At 39.9% G+C, this 24,618-nt stretch overlaps 1 protein-coding gene across 1 annotated transcript in view; it reads left to right on the forward strand.

Annotated features, from left to right (window-relative positions):
• The window catches only part of EFHC2 (EF-hand domain containing 2), a 336,667-nt gene that overhangs the window by 191,651 nt on the left and 120,398 nt on the right, over window positions 1-24,618 (forward strand). The window contains exon 9 of the mRNA XM_030934607.1: window positions 19,518-19,668. Coding sequence (XP_030790467.1) covers window positions 19,518-19,668 — 151 coding nt within the window. The remainder of the gene's footprint in view (window positions 1-19,517; window positions 19,669-24,618) is intronic.

Here is a 24,618-nt window from a genome sequence, read left to right on the forward strand (position 1 = left end):
GTAGAAGGCAAAGGGGGAGCGAGGCACTTCACATGGCTGGAGCAGGAAGAAAAGAAACAGTGGGGAGGTGCCACATACCTTTAAACAACCAGATCTCATGAGAACTCAGTATGGTGAGGATAGTACCAAGGGGGAAATCCACCCCCTTGATCCAATCACCTCCCATCAGGACCCATCTCCAACACTGGGAATTACAATTTGACATGAGATTTGGATGGGTACACAGATCCAAACCATATCACATGTGAATAAGTGTAAGAAAATGATTGCTTATCCAAAGCATATAGATTCAGTCAGGAATGATGATTATGCCAAATAACCAGATTGTCTATATGAGTGGCTGAGATAGTGACACCTTTGCTTTCTGATGGGTCAATGCACACAACTTTGTTTCATGTGCAAAATCATTAAAAATAGTACATAAAATTATCTTTAGGCTATGTGTATAAGGTGTGTATGAAACATAAATGATTTCTTACTTTGACTTGTGTCCCATCCCCAGGATATCTCATTATGTATATTCAAATATTCCAAAATCTGAAAAACATCTGAAACACTCCGGTCTCAAGAATTTCGGATATGGGGTACTGAATCTACATATTTCCATACGTGTGTGTGTATATACATGATAAAGGAAAAGTATTACAAAAGATAAAGGAACAATCATATATATATACACACACAAACACACACACACACATATATATATATATAATCATTTATATGGTAGGTGTTTTCCGTTTCTATTTTTCGTATTGAATGTCAGTTTTCTTGATTCAGTTTCTAAAACTCCATGATTAGCAATATGATATCTGCGGGATAGGGTGACCCCCTTTCTTCTAGTCCTAGTATGATTTTTCCAGGAAGTCTGATTTTAAACAGTGGTTTGGAATCTCTTCTCTTAGTAATATCAAGTGTTTTTTAATTGCTTGCGCAATAGACTCCATAAGGATGTGAAGACTATTTTAGATATGGTTTTGACAGTATTTTCAAGCTTCCAGCTTTGCATCCTACACTGATTTATATATTATTCAGTATTTTTATACATTCATTTTCTCTCCAAAGCCCTGTTATATATACATAATTTTCTTAATTCTTTAAATAGTGCTGTGGTTATCACTGTGGTTAGCAAGTGATTTTCTAATTTTTGCTGAAAGATTAATCAGTGAACAAAGAGCTTAAGTGGTTTGTACCATTGTTGTAGTTAATTAGTGATGAAGCTACATGAACATTCTAGCATTCTAGCCACTTCCCTTTCCATTTTTATGCATCATAAAATCATGTCTTATGCAGACAAGTAAAACTAAATTTCATGAATGCTTCTATTGCCCATACAGGTGCATTTTATCTTAAACCATAGATTTAGTCATGAAAATTTGAGTATCAATCATAAATAGGTTTATGATATTTTTGTAATACAAAAATATTCTTTGGAAGTCATCCCTCTGTAATTTACCTTTTTTGTTATTCATTTATGCAACTTACCTTTGTTGACCATCTCTTATGTTCAACATGCTAAATGAGATTCAGGTTTGTATAACTTGAGTTTTCTGAAAATAAGATACGCCTATATAAACACAGTATCCATAGGAACATAAATTTATCAAAAAATGAAGTGAGAGGGAAAAAAATAAGAATTTGGAGTGAGATTATAACTTGAGCATTGGTATTTAGATGTACCCCCACCACCACAATCCCAATTGAAATCACTGCAAAATTTTAAAATGTGGAGAAACTAAATTAGTGTTGGAGGCCAGGGAGGGGTTCCATCTTCATGTTGCAAACTTTGAAAAGTTTCCACCTGATATAGTGCAGATGGGATCATAATGAAGGAATATACCCAAACCAACTTGCAATTTCACTTCCCGAGAAAGTCACAAGAATCGAGTTGGGGGTTAGGACAACCTGTAGAGGTTTCCACCTGGTTCACTATCACAACTATTGATGGCGTAAGAGTGTCACTAGGAGGCCCAGAAATATAGTCACACTGAAGTCAAAGCAGGCCCTGCATTCGGGCTTTTCTTTGATGGAACAGGCAATGGCATACGAAAGACTGGCCACTCTTCCTGGAGTGGAGGTTGGGTCAATTCATAAAATGTTTATATGGAAAATTAGAAGGTTTTCCTGCTGGGGACTACCCATGGTTCCAGCTCCCTTCCTACTTCTCTTGACCACTCTACATGAATTTATATTAACCAGAGAGGAGGGATCTAAGAACATTAGGATAGATGGTGAAGGGAGTGAAAGAAAACCCACCCACCCACCCTATTTTGTGGAAAACACCAGCCTAGACAGACTGCTCTTTGTTCAGGAATGAACAAAGAAACTTAAGGTTTCTGAAAAGATTCTACAACATAAATGGAGAACATAGTATTCAAAAGACAGAGGAAGAAAAATACTTATTTTAAAAGTATGTTTTCTACAGAAAAAATAAATATTTTTGATAACAATGTGCTTTGTGTAAGGAAGTATATAACACAAAGTGAGAAGTAAAAGCAAATTAAAATATTATTGAATGAGACTGCAGGCAAAAAGTCAAAGGGAGATTGCTGAAGAAGGATGAAATGTGAGGAATCTAAACATGCATTATATGTAGTAAAGAAAAATATTAAAACTGGGAGAATGGGATGAGTGATGGAAAAGGTAAACTTGAGAAATTATCCTGAAATGCAATGGAAAAAGATAACAGAGCAATGAGATAATGGCAGGTTGGACAGAGGATGGAGCTCTAACATGCAGACAATTGTTCCTAAGGAATTAAAGGTTAGATTAAAAGCAACCAAATTGATTAAGCATACCATAAGGAAACAATAAAAACAAAAGCAACTTTCTGGATTATAGAAAGACGTAGACCGGCAGATAGAATACTTATTCTGTACCAGAGAAAATAAAAAAAGAGATCAATAATTAGATCTACCCTGACAAATTTTCAAGGATAAAGCAAGGAAATTACCAAGCATCAGGAAAGAAAAAGTAATTTAACCCTCAAAGGAGAAGTTGACATCGGAATTCTCAGCAATACTAAATGCCAGAAGACAATGAAGCAATATCTGTAACTTTTAGGGGAAAATGTTTGTGACTTAGAAAATCTAGACTCAGCCAGGGTGTTATCATTAGTGAAAGCAGCAGTAAGATCTCAGTTATATAATTTATCACAAATATGCTATCCACATGCTTTTCCTGAAAAAGTTGCTTAATTGCTAGCCAATTAAGAGATAAAGCAAATTAAACAGTTCAACCATGGGGAGGTCATGAAATAAAAGGATTAGTGGTGAGTAGTGGAAAGAAACATATATAATAGGTCATGAAATAGAAATAAAATTCAAAACATGACATAAACATTTTGAGTATTTATTGAAAGATAAAAGAATAACAATCATAAAAGCCCCAAATGCAAGATAGGGATAGAAAAAAATATATAAATTATTTAGAAGAATATGCAATTTAACAGAGCTATATGGTCACAACTATGTCAAGGAAAGACATCAACAACAGTGGGGTTCTAGATAATAGAAATGCCATATACTTTTTCCTGCTACTATTTCCATATTTTTGTAATACGTTTGTATTTTTATAGTGTGTAAAGTAAACTTTATCAAAATAAAAAAATCTATGTATACAGCAGAGTTATAATTACAGACACATTTGTGGTATTGACTGCTTTGTTCTTGTTCTCCAAATTAAAAATAAACTAAGCATTTAGCTTAAGACATTAGAAAATACACAATAAAACAGACATCAGAGAACAGAAAGAAAAACAAATTTCAAAGCACAGTTTTATGTATCAGTAAACAATAGTTTTGAAAAAGCACATGCTGAGTTGATCATTTAAAACAGAATTAAACCTAAACAAAAAATACAGAAAACAATATATTTAAATCATAAACTCAGAGGAAGTAAAATGTATAGCTATGCTAACTATGAAGTGAATAGTATTAACTAGCAAAACTGATTTAAGTACAGTGCTGGAATTTGCCAGTAACTATGGAAATATTAGAGAAAACTGCCAAAGAGCTACTCCAAATGTTAGTGATTGTCTCTAAGTGGGTAGCATTATGGGCTATTTTACTCCCTCTTGGCATGTTTTTTTTTTTAAATTTTTACTTTTTACTCTTTTCCCCACTACAAGCTACTTTAATTCTTTGAACAATTTTTCCATGCGGGTAAACTGTTACCATATTTTCCTATTAAGAAATATTTTCAATAGATTTTTTTTCTACAATAAATTTTACTGAAAACATTTGGTTCATTAATTTTTGTCTACATGAATGCTGTCCATCATGGCTTTTGACAATCTGAGTTTTCTGAATGATCACATTTCTACCAAAATCAATTTTCCTGAGTCAAATTTTTTATATCTAGATTTTGCCAATATTTGACTCTTCTATTGATTTTTTAAAAATCAATTTTACCATGTGCATTTTCCCTTCTGTTGCTTTTGTTTGAGTTTTTAAAAAATCACATTTATATTTTTGCTTGTCTCAAAAATTTTTAATAAGCAGGTATGAATTTTGAAGTTAGATATAATAAAAACCAACTGAAAAAGCAAATCCCTCTGTCTCCCATGACAAAGTAGGCAGGTTTGTTTCTTTTGAGCTTTAAAGGTAGAAATAGCTGCCTTTCTAAAATTTAAGTGAAGCAAAATGTTGACATGCCCTGAAAGGACTGCCAAGGTTCAGGGAGTCTGTTAATGGGCCTTGAGAGGCTCTGTGACTCTGGACTAATGACCTAGGGACCACTAAGAGTAAACTGAATTTCTAGATTACCGGCTACCTTCACAGCTCTCTGATGCCTCCAGGATGGGAGAGTAGACACACCAAATGCCAGACAAATAAATGCTAAATAATAATTCTTTGAGGTTCAATGGAATATCTATCACTTAAGTAGCAAACTATTTACAAAGTGTCACAAATTTTGCACATTTGCATTGCAAGATTTTACTAGTAACGTGAGTAGGTGGACTGTTCTTTATCTCACTCATGGAATAAGTAAATGAAGACTGTGCTTTTTGATTTAGGCCACTCTTGATATACTACACTGAGAACTACATTGCTCACTCCTCTTCCTAAAGAAATAAAGGTGAATTACAGCAAGGTTCTCTCCTGCATGTTAGAAACACTGCAGAGTATAATACTTGCATTTGCCACACAGAAATGCAGGGAGAGAGGATCCGGTTGGAAAAGTATTTTTCCCATCTAAAATTTTAAAAAATTTTGATAGAAAATTTTTTTTGGAAAGGAAAACTCATTGTGTGTATATCTTGCTTACCGTGTTGAATGTATTCTTACATTTTTTATTTAAAACATTTTTTTTTTTTTTAGAGACGGGATTCTCTATGTTGCCTAGGCTGGTTTCAAACTCCTGGGCTCAAATGATCCACTCGCTTTGGCCTCCCAAAGTGCTGGGATTATAGGCGTGAGCCACTGCGCCCGGCCTATTTTTTATTAAAAAACATTTTTTTAGAGATGGGAGTTTCACTCTGTTGCCAGGCTGGAGTGCAGTGGTGTGATTATAGCTCACTGTAGCCTGACACTCCTGGATTCAAGTGATCCTCCCACCTCAGCCTCCCACATAGCTGGAATTACAGGCGTGTGCCACCACACCCAGCTGCTGTTTTTTGTTTTTGTTTTTTTTTTGTAGAGACGAGGTTTCACTATGTTGCCCAGGCTGGTATAGAATTCCTGGGCTCAAGTGATCCACCCGCCTCGGCCTCCCAAAGTGCTGGAATTACAGGCGTGAGCCACCACGCCCGACCAATTTTTAAATTTCTTAAATAGAATTCCTATAATATACAAATATAATACACAAATCACCTACCCCACTTTTAAAATTCTACATTTTTTAAAAGACAAGTAGGAGGGTGACTTTATTCACCAAGTGATCAAAAGCAGGCTGCAGAGCACAGGGATTTAGATTGGGAAACTCTTTGTATTCTATCAAGCTCTCTTCTTTACTGGCTACCTTAAGGCATTTTTGCTGGGAAGAAAAACCTTAATAACATCAAGGGCAGTTTACCTTAACCCTCCTTCCATCCCATTGTACCCCACCCTACCAGCCAGAAGCAGAAGTCTTATGAAAAAGTTTTGAGGAAAATATCCTGTCCTAGTTTACTCCATTCCAACGAATTCTTCAAATACATCCTTGACCCGGGACATAGGCAGAGTTCAAATCTAGTCTATATGTTTTGTCAGGCTACCAGTCTCCTTTCTTGGGAAGACTCCTGACTGTGCCTTTTCTGTTTAAAGTTGGTAGAGGCGATGGGTGTTCTCCCGCAAGATGGCCAAGGTGTGCGAGAGCGACAGATCTTTGATTCTGGCAATCTCTCGCACCGTATGCAGGGCCAGGCCTGGGTGGGCATACTGGCAATGGCTTTTGGAAACCCAGCGAGGGAGGAAGAAGGGAGCATCGGTTTCTACAATAATTCTCTCTAGCGGGATCTTTTTCACAGTTTCTCGGGCTTGGCCAGCAGAAGAGTAAGTCAGAATTGCCGTGAAGCCCACATACAGGTTGGGAAAGTGGTTCAACAGGGGCTCGATGACTGGGTAACTGCCAGTGAAGCAATGCCGGTGTATCTTGTGGTCAGAGGGCACATATTTTTTCAAGATGCCCAGTAGGTCTTCATCGGCTTCTCGGCAGTGGATCATCATGGGCTTCTTTAGAGAGACAGCCAGCCGCAGCTGTCTCTCAAACACCTTCTGCTGCTCTGGGACACGCGTGGTGCACTTACTGGAATAATCCAAGCCCATTTCTCCAAATGCCACAGCCTTGGGGTGTCGTAAGGCTTTTAAAATATTTCTTTCTTGATAGTTGTTATAATAATGGGCAAAATGAGGGCGACAGCCAAAGGCCCCCCAAACCAGATCATCTTTCAAGTGATCCTCCCACAGGTCATCACTTAGGTTTTGAGGATTGCAGAAGCAAGAAATGCAGCCCTGAAATTCCTTGGGGAAGGTGTTGCTATAAATTTTTCTGAATTTGGCAAAGGTGCCTTTGAAAGGCAGCCTGGAATACAGCAAGTCCAAATGACAGTGAGTATCAATGAAACCCTGTTGCTTTGGCTGCCAGAGGGTCCTTGGCGGAAAGCTAGATGCATGTCCTTCATAAGGAGGTTGTAATGTCTCCTGTTGATATGCTCTCTCCTCCTTCGCCTCTGTTTCCACATTTCTGGAGTAGTAAAATAAGGAAGAATTCTTGGATCTGCCTTCCTCTGTCATCTTCAGATCTCTGGACGTGTTTTGGGAGCTCACTGGAAAATTGGTGGAATCATCACTCAGGAAACTCTGGTGGCTGCTCTTCTCACCCTGGAATATGTTGTTCTTGCTTCTGCTGCTGCTGCTGCTGCTGCAGCTGCTCTTCCCAGCCTGTAATGTGTTACTGCTGCTGCCCAAGGAGGGATAGCAAGAAGACTTGGATTTGTTGAACCAAGAGCTGGTGTAGTCATGCCAAGGACTATAATGAGGTGGAAAAGTGGTATAGTCAGTGGCGTAGTATGGCGGCTCTGGCCCTACAGGGAGACACAGTGAGAATGGCTTCTCTTCAGAGAATATGACTGTGGTTCCACCTACATCAGACCAGTCACTCCCTGAAGAGGGGCGCTCAGTCACCATCTTTTCTTTGTGATTTTGGATTACTGAATGGGAGTTACAGTCATCCGGAAAATTTAAAGGTGGACAGCTTTTTTCACAAACGACTCTACTTTGGTTGCTAAGTCGCTTTTGGATTATTACATGCGGGTTATAGTCATCCAGAAAATTTAAAGGCGTAGAGCATTTTTCACAAATGACTTTACTTTGTTTATTAGGTCGCCCCTCACTGAATTTCTCAGGAGGATTAACAGTCACCCTCTTGTCACAGGAGCTGTTCATCTCTGGGGCTGACTCTTTCTCTTTTTGAGGAGCAAAGATAGTGGCATTCCTGGCTGCTCTTTCTCCATAGTAGGGACGCTGTCCTAGACTTGATTGTGAGCTAGTGACAGCCTCTTCTTCTCCTTTTGGCATGTCATCTTCCAGGATCTCCTGGATAACCCTCAGAGGCAATGGAACATCACTATCTTGAGGTCTGCCCTTCCTGTTCTGTAACTTGTTTGGTTCCTCAGTTTCATTTTGACCCTCACTTCCAGCTGCAAATTGAGGGTTCACGAAATTATAGGAGCTATGTTTGGAATTAATTTTAAGGCTGTAGATGCCCTCCTCCAGAGAAGCCATTTCTTTTAGAAAGGGGCTGGCAGACTGCATTGGGGATCACAAGGACGAAAGGAACCCCAAATGCTCCAAATTAGGCAGTCTTTGGAGCCGGCCCTAATCACGCCAGTGGCTGAGGAACGGGAGGAGAAGGAGGAGAAAGAATTTCTGTGGCAGGATGAACCTTAGGAAAAACACGTGTGCAGGCCACAAAGTACTCCTTTGGGGCTTTCAGGCCTTTGGGGCCTGTGTCCCCTTCCACACCACGTTACTGAGCTCCCCGGGGGACCTGTGTTTGCTGCAAAGCACGTTACTGAGCTCCGCGGGGCCCCTGTGTTTGCTGGGGGATCCTACCTAAGTGCCGCTCAGATGGTACTTTTCCGCGTGCTGACGGGCCCGAGCCGGAGGGCCCTGAGGCCACTCCGGCGCCTCAGGAACGTTTCCTCCTTTTTTCAACTGTCTATCACAGTTCTCCGTGTTCTAGAGATGCCAAAGTCCTTCCACAATTATTTCAAAGTGCTTTGGAGAAGTCCTAAGAATCCAGGCCCGGTATGGCGTCCGAACCCACACCGTACCCCTAAGACTGCCCCAAATGGTCTGAGTTTGCGCTGTGCAACTTCCCGGATGTTTAAAAAAAAAAAAAAAGTGCTTCCGGGGAGTCAAAGTGCTTCCGGGGAGTCAAAGTGCTTCTGAAGGGGTCAAAGTGTTTCCGATCGGCCGGGCGCCGTGGCTCACCCCTGTAATCCCAGCACTTTGGGACGCCAAGGCGGGTGGATCATGAGGTCAGGAGATGGAGACCATCCTGGCTAACATGGTGAAACCCCGTCTCTACTAAAAATACAAAAAATTAGCCTGGCATGGTGGCGGGTGCCTGTAGTCCCAGCTACTCGGGAGGCTGAGGCAGGAGAATGGCATGAACCCGGGAGGCGGAGCTTGCAGTGAGCTGAGGTAGCGCCACTGCACTCCAGCCTGGGCGACAGGGCCAGACTCCGTCTCAAAAACAAAGTGCTTCCGATCAAAACTCTTACTTTTGGTTTGGAATAAAAGGCCCGTTGGAGATGTCAGAGTTCATGAAATGACAACAAGACACTTCAGGGATCACACACAGGGTGCCCCTGGGTGGGCTACTGGCCTAGAGGCCCTGATCCCCAATGGCCAGCTGGAGGACAGGGCAGAACACAGTGTAGAAGCAGAGTTGGGAAGCCTGCCCAGCCCCCATCACCTCGCCCACCAGCCTGGGTCAGGCCACCAGCCCGCTCCATCTAAGGGCAACACTCACCCGCGCCCCCCACCCCGGCCCCCGTCCAGCCCCTCCTTTACCACGCCTCTTTTCACTGCCCAGCCACGTGTCTACCCGAGCTGCCGCCATTACATGCTTTTTGTTCCTCCCCTCCACCCTCAGTTTTTTCAAAAAACGTAGTTGTGGTTTATAGAGCATAGTTTAAAAGTGTAGTTTTAAAAAACATAGTTATGACTGTGGTATATAACAATTTTCAGTCTTGTGGTTCCGTCCCGCCCCCCCCCCCCCCCCCCCCCCCCCCGCGAGACGGAGTCTCAGTCTGTCGCCCAGGCTGGAGTGCAGTAGCGTCGGCTCACTGAAACCTCCACCTCCTGGGTTCAAGCGATTCTCCTGCCTCAGTCTCCCAAGTAGCTGGGACTGCAGGCTTGTGCCACCATGCCAGGCTAAATTTTGTATGTATGTATGTATGTATTTATTTATTTAGTAGAGACGGGGTTTCACCATGTTGGGCAGGCTGGTCTCAAACTGATCTACCCGCCTCGGCCTCCCGAAGTGCTGGGATTACAGGTGTGAGCCACTGCACCCGGCCCAGTCCTGTGTTTTATTCACTTAACATTACTGTATAGCCTCAATATTTTTCTTTTTGCCTCATGTTTTTCAAAAACGTCTTGCTGGTGCCTTTATAATACTCCATGGAGAACGTAGATGTGCCGTAATTCACCAAGCCCTTCCCTTTTTGTTAACTCTTCAGATCCTCTTATTCTACCTTTTTTTTTTTTTTTTAATGATAAAAAGCTGCAAAGAACATCTTTGCACATATAAGTTTTTTCTGTATTTTGGGTTGTTTCTTTGGACTACGTGCCGGGAAATGGAGTTCCTGAGAGGAGGTAGGAATTTTAAATTGGTTCCTCATAGCATTACATTGCCGCAGAAGAAGTGTACTAACTTAAAATCTCATCCGTGATGAATGGTCCATTTAATAGGAGAAACACACACATAAACCCGATGCCTCGTTGTTATTTTAATTTGCACTTAATCTGACAGTTTCTTAGAGTGAGCTTTTTATTTGTTGACCTTCTCATGAATTTTGTTTATGCTCTTTTCCCATTTCTCTTTTAGGGTCTTTAAAAAATTAATTTAAAAATGTTTATAAAATTAAAGTTTAGCTATATTTTCTAAAATTTTTTATTAGCATGTTTTTGTTTATATTTTAGTATATCGAAGTTATAACTTATTTATGTAAATTTTAATTTTTAAAAATGTTTTCTTTCTCTTTTTCTCCCAAGCCTGCAATGTCATTCCTCCTTCTGAGGCTTGACACATATTTATTTTTTTGGAAGGTGAAAGGTATTGATTTATTATATTTAAGCCAATACTTCATCTGATATTTGGGTTGGATTTTACAGGGGGCTATACACTGATGCTTTTCCAAGTTGGTACTTTTTTTGATTATTGATATATGACTCCTCTTTCATTATGTGTTAAATTCCTGTTAATAGAGTCTGTTTCCAGGCCATCTATTCTTTTACACCTACTATGTCTCTTGTTACTCTGGTATTGCACTACTTTAATAATTAAACTATTATATTAAGGTATAAAGTCTGGGAGAGCTATATCTCCTTCATTACACTCAAATTTTATAACTATCTTTAATAGGCTGAACTGTTTATTTTATCAGGTAGACTTAAAAAAGTAATTCTAGGCCAGACCCGGTGGCTCACACCTGTAATCCCAGCACTTTGGAAGGCCGAGGCGGGCAGATCACCTGAGGTCAGGAGTTTGAGACCAGCCTGGCCAACATGGTGAAACCATCTCTTCTAAAAATAAAAAAGTTAGCTGGGTGTGGAGGTGTGCACCTGTAGTCCCAGCTACTTGGAAGGCTGAGGCAGGAGAATCACTTGAACCCCGGGGGCAGAGGTTGCAGTGAATCCAGGTCGCACCACTGCACTCCAGCCTGGGTGATGGAGTGAGACTTCATCTCATAAATAATAATAATAATAATTCTAAGTCCCTCCAAAATGACATTGAAATACCCACTTGAAAAGTTGTTTCAGTCTCTGCTTATCCAGAATATACTTCACCTATCCTTTTAGTCAAACTCTTGTATTCATATATCTTCTAGTAAATCTATTTAGAGTTTTATCTGGGTCAGAGTTTTTATTAAAACTATTTTTAAGTATTTTGTAATTTTTTGTTATGAACATACTTTCCCCCCACTGTATGGTCTAGCTGGTTATTGCTGACACATAAGAATATTTTAAATTCAGGTATGGTTGTACTGAAATCTTTGTTAGTTTTTCAGCCTTTGTCTACATCGTTATTTTATCTACCCATAATGATAATTTTTGTCTCTTTCTTGCTAATATTTTTACTTCATATCTTTCTACATTGTCAGTGCTTTTAAAAACAATATTAAATAATGATGCTAGTAGGGGCATTATTGTTCTGTTCCTGATTTTGGTAGGCACATATTTTAATTAAGTGTTATGTTAGATATTTAGGCTGTTGTTTTAAAGCAGATCCTTTTGTAATCTTGTTAAGGAACTACCCCTTGCATTAAAAAATGTATGTGGTAGGAAATGGTGTGAGATCATTATATATTTGCTCGTATTTCCTAATTGGGCAACATGTTGGCATCTGTGAGTGAAATGCTGTTTTTTTTGTGTGTATAGGTGGCTTGTAATTGTTACAGACTATTGAATTCTGTTTGCTTGTATTTTACTTAGGATCTTTCTTTTATAAATCATAAGTATTGAAAGTGCTCTGTAGCAATAGTTCTCAACTCTCGCTTGCAGTTTGTAATCACTTGGGGAGCTTTAAAAATTACTGATGCCTAGGCCCACCCGGAGAGAATCTGATTTCTGTGTGTGTGTGTGTGTGTGTGTGTGTGTGTAGGGGATGGTGGATGTCTGTGGTCGGGGTGGGGGTGCTGGTGGTGGGGACAGTGTGGCCAATGCATCAGGATTTTTAAAAGCTCTATAGGCGATTCTAATGTGTAGCAGGGTGAGAACTATTGTTTTACAGTTACATTTTTTTCATGGTACATCTATTAGGCATAGGAATTCACCTTTGTAGCTTTCCATCTTTTTTTGGTAAACTGGGGAGTTACATAATTTGGTGATTTTCTTTTCCTTGAAAGTTTGAACAAATTCATTAGTAAATCATCCTGGTTGGAGGCTTTATTGGGGCAATTCTTTGGTTACTTTTTTTCACTTCTTACTTGGTTATTAGCTTATTCATTGTATTTTTGATAAGTCACGGTTCTTATAGAGCATCACTTATTTAATTGCAATTTTAAAATTCATTTTCATATGTTTGCATGATTATTATAAAATAATTTATCTTATAGTTTATATCTTATAATTGCATCTCTGTCGTGCACATTCTCATTTCTCATTTTATTTGTATTTTTCTTGCCGAGCTTTCTAAAATTTTATCTATTTTATTTATTTAAAAAGTCCTTGTGTTTATTTATTGTAGTTGTTTTTCTTCTTTCAAATTTATATATCCATACTATCTTTTTTGCTTCCTGTTTTTCTTATGACAAATTTTTGCTTTTTCAAAACCTTTTGTTTGTTGTTTTGAGGCAGTCTCATTCTTTCGCCCGGGCTGGAGTGCAGTGGCACGATCATGGCTCACTGCAACCTCTGCCTCCTGGGTTCAAGTAATTCTCCTGCCTCAGCCTCCTGAGTAGCTGGGATTACAGGCATGCACCACCAGGCCCAGCTAATTTTTTTGTATTTTTACTAGAGACGGGGTTTCACCATATGGGACAGGCTGGTCTTGAACTCCTGACCTCAGGTGATCCGCCTGCCTCGGCCTTTCAAAAAGTGCTGGGATTACAGGCGTGAACCACCGCGCCCAGCCTTAAAAGCTTTTGTTTGAATCATTGCTCACTGGTTCTAAACTCTGGCTATGTTTCAGAATTATCTAGGGAGAGTAGGAAAGAAAAAGTTATTTTGTACTTGTCTATTTCAAGGTTCATGGTTGAGACCTCTATAACAAAAGACAGATTAGCAATAGAAAAGCACACAAATTTATTTAATGAAAGGTTGAGGAGACATGGAGCCTTCAGAAATGATCCAAAGAAACAGGAGAAAACTGAATTTTTGTGGACAGTCATGTAGAACTATGATTGGAGGACAAAAGGATATGATCTAATGGTAATAAACTGGGGGGAACTTACAATAGCAAGACTTATTTGTTCAGATTTTTTTTCTCCATCCCTATGTGACATTCCTTTCCTCTGGGTATAGGGCAGGACACCTGTCACATGCGAGTCTGTAGGGAAGGGGGAAGGGAGAAGGTAAGATAATGACCTTTCTAGGTTTTATGACCTGTCTCCAGGGAGAATGATGGGAGAAGGTCAGAGAGACCTTCCTGCTTCTAACTTTTTCTCAAATGCTAAGGTGCCATGTGCCTCGGCATATTTGCTGAGGTAGCATGTCCTGAACCCCATCAGTAGCTTTTAAAAAATAGTAATAGTCCCCTCCCCAAGGTTCTGATTTAATTTATTTAGGCAAGGTCTCAGTGTTTTGTTTGTTTGTTTTTCTTTTTTTTTTTTTTTTTTTTTTTTTTGAGACGGAGTCTTGCTCTGTCGCCCGGGCTGGAGTGCAGTGGCCAGATCTCAGCTCACTGCAAGCTCCGCCTCCCGGGTTTTACGCCATTCTCCTGCCTCAGCCTCCAGAGTAGCTGGGACTACAGGCACCCGCCACCTCGCCCGGCTAGGTTTTTTTTTTTTGTATTTTTAGTAGAGACGGGGTTTCACCGTGTTAGCCAGGATGGTCACGATCTCCTGACCTCGTGATCCGCCCGTCTCGGCCTCCCAAAGTGCTGGGATTACAGGCTTGAGCCACCGCGCCCGGCGTTTGTTTTTCATGGAATGTCACTCTGTCGTCGCTCAGGCTAGAGTGCAGTGGCGCAATCTCGGCTCACTGCAACCTCTGCCTCCCAGGCTCAAGTGATTCTCCTGCCTCAGCCTCCTGAGTAGCTGGGATTACAGGTGTCCACCACCGTGCCCAGCTATTTTTTGTATTTTTAGTAGAGATTGGGTTTCGCCATGTTGGTCAGGCTGGTCTCAAACTCCTGACCTCAGATTATTCACTCACCTCGGCCTCCCAAAGTGTTGGGATTACAGACATGAGCCATTCTGCCCTGCCGGGTCTGGTCTTTTAAAACTTTTTTAAAGTTCCTAATGCATAGCCAAGGCTGAGAAACACTGTTAGCGATTTATCCTGTCTCTCAGACTCTAAATTCTTTTATGTAATAATTTTAATCCATTAATTTACCCCAGATTGCAAATTTGCCTAGATCCTATAGGTTTGTATGGTCTTATATTTTATTATATACTTTTATAGAAATTTTATTATATAAATTTTATTTTTATACTTTTTATATTTTTAAATTTATTTTTGGTACAATTATGAGGAGTGACAATTTTTGTTTATAGCTGCATTATACACTTCTAGTTGTATTACTTTGTGATCAGTGAGTATAACTTGTGTAATTTTACTGTTTTTAAAATTTATTAAAATTTTTGTGAATTAGCATGTTTCAGATATATTTCTGTAAATATATATATTGTCATGTATAAAGGAGCCATCCTCTATATGCAACACAAAATTTATTATCATTTATTTCCTTGATTATGGGACTTCATAACCATAAGAGAAACCATTGATTTAATAATAGCTTTTTCAGGAAGAATAAGCAACATTGTATTAAATGTACACAAATTTTTATTGTCTACTAACATATAGAACATGCATTTGTCCTTACCATTATATCCCTTTTATAGTATTTCACAATTTAAGTCTGAGCCTGTTTCATAAAATCGAGCTTAAACATATTAAACTTGGACATGTGATGTTGACCTCTTTATAAAATATTGAGGTTATTGAACATTGCCAATGTTTTGTCTTTCTTTCCTGATAGCTTCTCTAGAAATTCAGCTGTAAGTTTTTGACACTTAGATGTTTGGTTCCTGAAGCGATAGTCTTTCTGACTCATGTATTGGCCACATCAGCCTCCCCATTTTTAAAAATTATATCATTTATTCTAAGAGATTGCGCTTTTGCTTTTGCCTTACAGTTGCATGGTCTAGCCTGCAATGGACAACCTTCTCCAAGCAATTATTTTTTGTGTCATACTGCATCAGGCAACAATTATTTTCAAACATTTTAAGTGAAAATTAGGAATCTAGTGTTACAATCCAGCTGTTTGGGATATGCAATGCAAAGCAAATAACTCACCTGACATGAAGATAGGATAGATCCTTCTCTACAAAGCTAAATTTGCACCATACATCAAGTTGGAACTACTTGCCTATCAAAATGCTTTCTTGATTGCTTTGAGATTCTTTTTGCTTTAATTGTAAGAAGATCCTGAATTCAGAAATATTAACATTTAAAATTTTTCCTTTGTAATGAGGAAATCATATACCTGTTATTTAAAGCTAATTGATTTCAGATTTCAGGGTTTTTTTCTTTTTCTTTTTTTCTTTTCTGTCACCCAAACTGGAATGCAATGGCGTGATCATGGCCCACTGCAGCCTTGAATTCCTGGGCTCAAGCAATTCTCCTGCTTCAGCTTCCTGAGCAGCTTGGACTATGAGGCATGCACCACCATACCTGACTAGTTAAATAAAGAAAAATTGTTGAAGAGACGGGGACCCATGTGTCGCCCAGGCTGGTCTAGAACTCTTGGCCTAAAGTGATTCAATCCTCCTGATGTAGCCTCCTAAAGTGTTGGGATTACAGGCATGATCCACTGTGCCCAGCCTAAGGTTTTATATCCTCTAGGCTAAGATTAAAATTCCAAATGCCTTGAGGATCAGGCAGGTAACCTCATATAATATCATAGGGTCTGCAGAGGCCTGTGGAGGACTGAAGATCACATGCCCCCACCAAATGATATATATATGTTCTGTTTTCAAGAAAATTGCAGCCAATTACATCCTCTAGGACCTTATTTTTCTTTTTTATTTCTTTTCTTTTTTCTCTTTTTTCTTTTTTTGAGATGGCATCTCACTCTGTCACCCAGGCTGGAGTGCAGTGGCACAATCTTGGCTCACTGCATCCTCCACCTCCCCAGTTCAAGTGATTCTCCTGCCTCAGCCTCTTGAGTAGCTGGGATTACAAGCATGTGCCACCACACCCGGCTAATTTTTGTATTTTTAGTAGAGACGGGATTTCTCCATGTTGGTCAGGCTGATCTCCATACCCCTGACCTCAAGTGATCCACCTGACTCGGCCTCCCAAAGTGCTGGGATTACAGGCGTGAGCCACCGTCCCCAGCTTAAGACCTTATTTATCTAGTTTCTGCTTGACATCATAAGTGATGATAACACCTTACATCATAATTATGTTCCTATAAATTTTCATTTTTAACAGTTTTTATTTTAGGTTCTGTTTTCTGGATTCTCTGATACATCAAGTTCCATTGCAATTAGATCATTTATTTTTGCACGATCACTTTTTAATCTATTTGGTGTCTCTCCTCTTACATTCTACTTTGCCACATTTTACAATTTCCTCTTCCTCTTCCTTTTTTATCTTTCCATCTCTACCTCATTCTGACCTGCTCTGTATCTTTCATGCTGGAGTTTGACAGCCCTGTATTCTCATGGGACCAGAATATGAAATATCACTCTGTCCCTCATCTAGACATATTGAAGCCCAACCTAAGAAAATGTCTTTCCTTTTCTCTTTATTTCAATTTAGCATCCTTCTCTTTTAATGCATCATTTGATTGATAAATATTTAATGATTACATACATGACAGTTGACCTATACCAGTTGTCAATTGACCTGTGCCAGTGCAGTCATTCACAAATTTATACTGGTAGCATTCAGTATATAGAGGTGGGTGAGAGCCAAGAATATTCTCTCTACACTTTCCTACTTGATTACAAAGAAAAAAAAATCTCAGATTAAATATTACCTACACTGAAAGTTTGATGAAGCCCCAGCTCTTTCTCCTTTTAGGTGTTCTAACATCTTTTTTTCCTTAAAAATTTTTTTTTAAAAAAATTATTTTTGAGACACAGAGTCTCATTCTGTCACACAGGCTGGAGTGCAGTGGCGAGGTGGTAACTCACTGCAGCCTCAATCTCCTGGGCTCAAGCGATCCTCCCACCTCAGCCTCCCTAGTAGCTGAGACTACAAGTACATGTAACCATGCCTGGCTAATTTGTAAATTTTTTTGTAAAAACAGGGTCTCATTATGTTGCTCAGGCTGGTCTTGAACTCCTGGGCTCAAGTGATCCTCCTGCCACAGGCCTGGGCCACTGTACCCAGCTCCCTCCCTCTACTTTTTAAAAGTTGAAATATAATTCACATAACAAAAACTCACCATTTTAAAGTGTCCCACATGACTCAGTGTCTAATATCTTTTTTTTAACTGAGGTAAAATTCACGTAACATAAAATTAACCATTAGCCATTTTAAAGTGTGCAATTCAGTGACATTTAGCATATCCACAAGGCTGTGCAACCATCACATCTATCTAGTTCCAAGACTTTTTTTTCACCCCAGAAGGAAACTCTACACTTGTCCAACAGCATCTTATCTGAAATGTTCACTCAATACAAATGTGACAGCATTCTAGCAATGGGGTTTAGCTAACCTAATTGGAGTCAGGCCAGACAAATTCCTTAAGAAAGCAGCTGAACATAGGACTATTTGGGAATGAAGCCAAAGGTGCCATTTTGAAGGGAGTGGATCTCTGGGCTCACCAGACTCTTAGAACCTGTTCCTGTAAGGACAGTGCCTGGTTAGTATTTGTAACTGGTATGTGCATTTTGAATATAATCATTTCACTAAAATTTATTTCTAACATCACTTATGGCAATTGACAAAGCTTCTTGTGTTGATCAGAGAATAAGCTACTGAGGCATTTTGTTAGCTGCTTCTGAAGTGTGGGCTTATGATAAAAATTTGCTAAGCACTCCTGGAGTATATATTCTTAATTAGGTTAACTGACCACCACCCGTAGAGGGTAGATTGCATCTAACAGACTCACTCATATATATCATATTGTCCACATTAAATAACCCTGGAGTTACATCATATGCACAGTTAACTTTTGCAACTTCAATTATAAAAATTGATCAAAAGTGAGAGACGAAGAGAATATTTAAATGGAGCTCTCACAGAGCTTGAGCCACAGGTCAAGCTTGAAATGGTAGCCTGAATCTACTTTTCCCACAGTTGTCCTCAGTTACCTTGTCGTGCTCAGTGTGTGAGCAGGATGCCATATTAAGAATGTTTCCAATGGTTAAAGATATATATTATTCATACAACATGGCACCTAAGCATAAAGAAATGATTTTAACTGGTCTTCAACTGAAGAAGCAGGCAGTCATCTGCTTCAATATGGGAGAAAAATGGGCTGTGTTTTACTTTACTGAGAGGCACAGTTTTCTAAAGTAGTTAAGGAATTTTCAAAGATATTTTTGACTATCTCTGAATTTTACCATAACTGCTTTAGAATCCACCTGTCCTTCCCTTCCTTATTCCCTACCGCCCCCATACAAGATGAGTCTGAGTCTAGCATAGGGCTAGGTTCCTTGAGGTTCCCGAAGTGTAAGGTGGCGTCTCCAGGGCATTGGATGAATTTCAGATATCCCTGCTTGGATTGCCTGAAGGCAAGCAATCGTCTGGACTAACAGTCAGGATAATTTTATGCCATAACCAAGGCAGCTTTGTGTTACTGTTAATGGGAAAAAAAATGACAAAACTTACTCATCTTGTGAGAAAGAATATTTTGTCTCTATAACACATACATTTAGAATCCCACTGTGAAATCCCAAAGGCAGACTCTAGTTCAGTTTATGGTAGAGCTGAACGATGGATGTATTACTTGAATATCATTTCCTTGTTCTAACCAGATGGTGATAAAAGTATAAAATAATCTTTATGTATTGTATCTTAGATTGTATATCCATTCGCATAGCTGATGTGTAGAATGTCTTCTTGGAAAAATTCTCTCTACTTTTTTCTTTATATTAACGAAAAGTATACACGCAGCTGCTATGTTGATTTTAAGTTTGCTGAATTTTCTTTTCATTTCTTAGTTTCTAATTATGATTCCAACAGGTATTATCTTTTGATGCCTATTTGGAAGAGGAAGTACCTGATAAAAGCCAAACCAACTACAGAATAAGATACTACAAAATCTACTTCTACCCTGAAGATGACACAATACAAGTAAATGAACCAGAGGTGAAAAATAGTGGATTGCTTCAAGGTATCTATTTAAAGCAGAGCTATGGTTCCTTCACTTCTGACTCCTGCCTTTATAAACTGCCTGCCTTTAGCTTTTCAAAAGACTGCATGCTACTGTTTAGGCTGTCTAACCTGCTGGCAATGGTGAATATAAACATGCCATTAGCATGTAGTTATTGATGGTGACTTACCAGCTTTCTACCCTCTGCACCTCAACATTGGCTGGGTCTCTCACTCCTCTGTGGCATATTTGTATCCTTTCAGGTGCTGCTCTGGTATGAGTAAACTCTCCTGTGCCTTTAACTTTTTCCTCAGACCCTTTTTCCTCAAACCCTTTGGTCACTTTGCCGTGAGCAGATCACTTCCTTCACAACACCATTAGGGGAGAGGAGAAAGCTGCTCTCTACTGCAGCTTCCAGATTGGCATTCTCTTCTTTCTTGAATTTACTGTCATTTGTTTCAACCACACCCTCCTCATCCTCATACCTGTTAACTACAGACTTCGATGGTACCTCACCAGAGAGTCATTGTTCCTTCACCCTGTGTATGCCAGTCATCTTTGTCCATGCTCCTCTCAGCCACAGGTAAGAGTTAACTCTGTGATGTGGCCACCAGAGAAGCTAATCCTAGGTTGCATTAAGTATGGCAGAGATCAATGGAGGTGACTGATTTCTTCTGTTTGTGCTGTGGGTCCTTCTCTTGGGATGCTGCTGAGTTCTGGGTGACTTCAGGGAACAGCAACTACGACGGTGAAAGAACTGAACATTTGCCATGTGCAAGACAGAATAGTGAAAAGGGTATTTGTCTGTAATGAGGAGACTCAAATGTGCTTGATAAATGTCCTCAGGAATCTAAAGGTGTCATGTGGAGAAGGGGTGACCTTCTTTCTGTATCTTCATGTCTTCATGGATGGGACCTAGGGACCAGCGTTCAGGTCAATAAGAGAGAGAACTTTCTGGCAGAGAGCTGCTAGAAGTTGTAGGGAATGGACCTGGATAGGGTTGGGGTTAGGGGTCTGGTGTAGGGGCGGAGGAGAGGAGAGTCACAGATTTGTTTGTTCCCTCGTGTAGATAGATGGCCCTGGGGGCAGGTCAGGGGTTGTTTTTCACCGACAGCCTGCTAGAAGTATGAGAGGATTTGAGTGTTTGTTTGGTTGCTGGTGTAAATGACCTTTCAGGGTACTTAGTTCCTTGAGGAGCTGATTCTTGGGTGTGTTGTTGTTTCTTTGCCTTTTAGAGTATTGCCACCTCCAGTATCTCAGTCTCTGAAATTGCCTTCTCTAACTACAATCTCTACTCCTTTTACTTTCCCCACTTGCTCATAACTACCATCCCTGTTCTTCATTCTCCTAGAAAAATATATCCTGAATATGTCCATGTCTTTCTATCCCCTTCTGTACCATCCTCATTCAAGTTACCTCATCTGTTGACTAGAGGAATGGAATATCTGCCTAACGTGGTCTCTCTGTTTCCATTCTTGCTCCTCCTACAATCTGTTCTGTATGCGGCAGGGAGAGTGTTGTGTGGGATGTCACCTATATGCAGTGGTGGCCTTTGAGAATTATACATGCAGACTCTCCCAGAGGCCACAAAACACAAGGCTTATGGATCACATTAAAATCCATGAATCACGTGATACATTAAAGTAATTTAAAACACATGATGAGAAACAAGAGGGAAAGAGATAGGGTAGGTTCACACACTTGGGACAGGGTACAAGTAGGCAGAAGGACCATACTGCCTGAATCCTGGCGTCAGCAATGGTTCTGTCTCTGCTTCACTAACCTTCCCTGCTACTAGTATGGTTTGGAGACCAGAATTGAGGGTCAAGCAAGTAGAACCACAAACAGAAGGGGCCTTGGGCTGAGGGCACACCCTTGCTCTGTTGGAGAGATGCAGGGAGAAGTGTGCCTGGCCATGGCTGTAGCTTGTCAATAAGCCTGCTGAATAGTCTTGGGTTTTGTTTGTGTTTCTTGGGCAGAGGTCACATGGGGCCAAAATGGGTGTCACCAATGAATGAGTGGCCAAATTGAGGCCTCATAAATATTGGGTGCTCATGAATATTTAGTGTCCCTTCTATATTTAACATATCATAAATATTTAGAGCCCAGGTGCCTCATGTATATTTACGACCTACTGAAGATCAGTTATCTTTTGGTTTTTCCATCCCTTTCCTTCTATGTTTAACATGCCCATGCTCTGCTTAGCCTACCTTCCTTTTGTTATTTAACACATCTCATGATTTCTGCCTATGTTGAACAAATTTTGCTTTCTAATTACTAATCTAGGCCTGAGGGCTCTGTATTGATATACCACCATGAGTTCAAGGGGGAGAAGCAGGGATTTTGAGGGCCATGGGCTCTGAGAATAAGGTTGTCATGCAACCTCATTACATGTGCAGAAGACTTCCTTCAATGCTCATGAGATTGAGGTTTTTCTTAGAGCGTGGCTTCATTGTGTCTGGTGGTTGGAATAATGAATTTGGAGCCAGCCAGCATTGCCAAGAAGTGTTTGTTGGATGCCTACTCTGTGTCAGGCACTGTGCTGTGTTTTGGGAAAATGGACAAAAGGACTGAGTCCCATCATAGCCCTATCTCATGGAGCAATAATAGGCCACCAGATTGGAAAGGAAAGGGAGCAAGGCCACCAGTCCAAGAGTTTTGCAATTGTTCAGGCTAGAAATGCTGAGTGTCCAAACCAGGACAATGATTGTAGGAACAGAAAATTGGGGAAGGATTTGAGAGACATTTGGTTGGCAGAGTTGATAGGCATTGGCCTGTGATTAAATACAGAGAGTGAGGAGGGGGAATATCTAATGAAAAAGTGCCTACCTTATCATTATCTCATTTAATCTTCTGATGACCATCTAAAATAGTTATTGTCACTGTCAGCTTTTACAGAAAAGGAAACAGGCGTAGGGAGGTAATTTGCTCAGTCTGTTTTGCATTGCTCTAAAGGAATACCTGGGGCTGGGTAATTTATAAAGAAAAGAGGATTATGTGGCTCACAGTTCTGCAGACTGTACAAGAAGCATGGTACCAGCTTCTGCATCTGGTGAGGCCTCAGGAAGCGTTTACTTGTGGTGGAAGGTGAAGGGAGAGCAGGCGTGTCACATGGCAAGACGGGGAGCAAGAGAGAAAGGAGGGGATGCCAGGCTCTTGTTAACAATCAGATTTTACGGTTACCAACAGAAAGAACTCACTCATTACTGCGAGGACAACACAAAGACATTCATATGGGATCCACCCCCATGACCCAAACACCTCCCAGCAGGCCCCACCTCCAACATTGGGGATCACATTTCATCATGAGATTTGGAGAGGACAAATATCCAAACTGTATCGGCCTCAGAGGTCTCTGTGGTTGAGTCATGATACCTTTATAAAGCTCAGGAGCACAGAGCAAGAAACAGGATTGGGGTTTGAAGCTGGGGTATGTTTCAGGGCATGAGGCCTTTGAAGGGGTGTTAGGACATCTGTGTGGTGATGTCCCTCCAGGCAGGTGGAAACTTGGGATGTGTTTTCAGGAAAAAAGTCAAGACTAGAAATGGAGATTGGGAATCAGAGGTGCCCAGATCGTGACCAGGCTATTCTACCATGTTAGAGGAGAGCCACTGGTGAGGTGATGGAAAGAGAAAGAGAATTCACTTTAGTGTCTCTACTTGGTTTTACTAGTGGTGGGAAAAGAGGAAGATTAGTATGAGGAGATAATATGAGCTGTCCTCATTGTTCTTTGTGTTCCAACTGACACACTATCCACTCCCTGGCCATTTTATTTGGTGAATTTGGCTTAATGGTAAATCTTTCAGGAAATAGGGAAATACCTTAACATTTTAAAAACAGGTTTTCACAAATTTTAAGGTTAAAAGTATGACATTTTACAAAGGGACAAGAGGTTTTAGATTCTTTAGGGTCATTTAAAACATATAAGGCAGTTTTTAAAGAGTGGCGAGAATGCATTAGAAAATGGTTGAAGATTATTTAAGAACAAAGAATTCACAATTTATAATTTCTGTGGACATCTATTTTACTTAATGTGTATTTGATTATGTAATAGTATTGCTATAGCAAAAAAAAAAAATTCTTGTAGGTTTTTATCTAAACATTTTGTTCTGATATTCTCTAACTAAGCTCTGCTTATTTTCTGATTACTTTCCCACCATGACACCAAACTTGCAAAAATGATAGACTGGAGGTCACAGGACACCCCAGGCCTGGGTTAGTGACTTGCATTATTGTTTTCATTATTACCTTTCAAGTGAAAGCTCATAATCCTATAGCTCACTGGCTCCTGTCCAGTTCATCTTAGTTTTATTAAACTATCCAAGAAGAAATATGAAATGTGACTTCTTTTAGAATCTTGGAAAGGCTTTTATTAAGACTTCAATTCTTTTAGACTCTTGATTTCAAATCTCACATAGGCAGATTCCAGAGGCAAGCCGAAGGTAGTCATAATGATGTACTTGAAAATCATTCTTGTGTAAGGAGGGAGGAATGCTATCATAAAGGCTCGGAAAAAAAAGACCTGAGTAAAAGACAATTTTAAAGTCTCTGGAAATTTTCCGAATTTTTGATTGGTTCACTGTGGTCAGGACATTTCCCTGTGTGAAGACACAGCTCAAGAGTTGTGTATAGAATACACAGTAATCACGCTGCGTAATGACATTGAATTTGTTAGCAGAGTAGAAAAATTTGGAAGGCTGTAGCAAATCCTGTAGAAAGCAAACATGAATAACACTCTGTCACCAAGCTTTGTTTAGAGAGAAACCAGTCTCTCTTGAAATATTTAATATGAGAATTCTTGTTAAGGAAGGTCTATTTGGACTGCAGATAGTTTGAAAAATCATTTAAATGCCTTCTTCGAGCTTTTCTAAATTAAGTGATTGGAAAAAAGAAAACACACTTAATGAGCCAGTGCTTCAGATGTCAGTGGGACAGGGTAGGTAGTGTTTCTTTCAGTTGTGACGAGTGGCC

The sequence above is a fragment of the Rhinopithecus roxellana genome, chromosome 7, assembly GCF_007565055.1.
Source record: "Rhinopithecus roxellana isolate Shanxi Qingling chromosome 7, ASM756505v1, whole genome shotgun sequence".
In the NCBI taxonomy this organism is placed as follows: Eukaryota; Metazoa; Chordata; class Mammalia; order Primates; family Cercopithecidae; genus Rhinopithecus; species Rhinopithecus roxellana.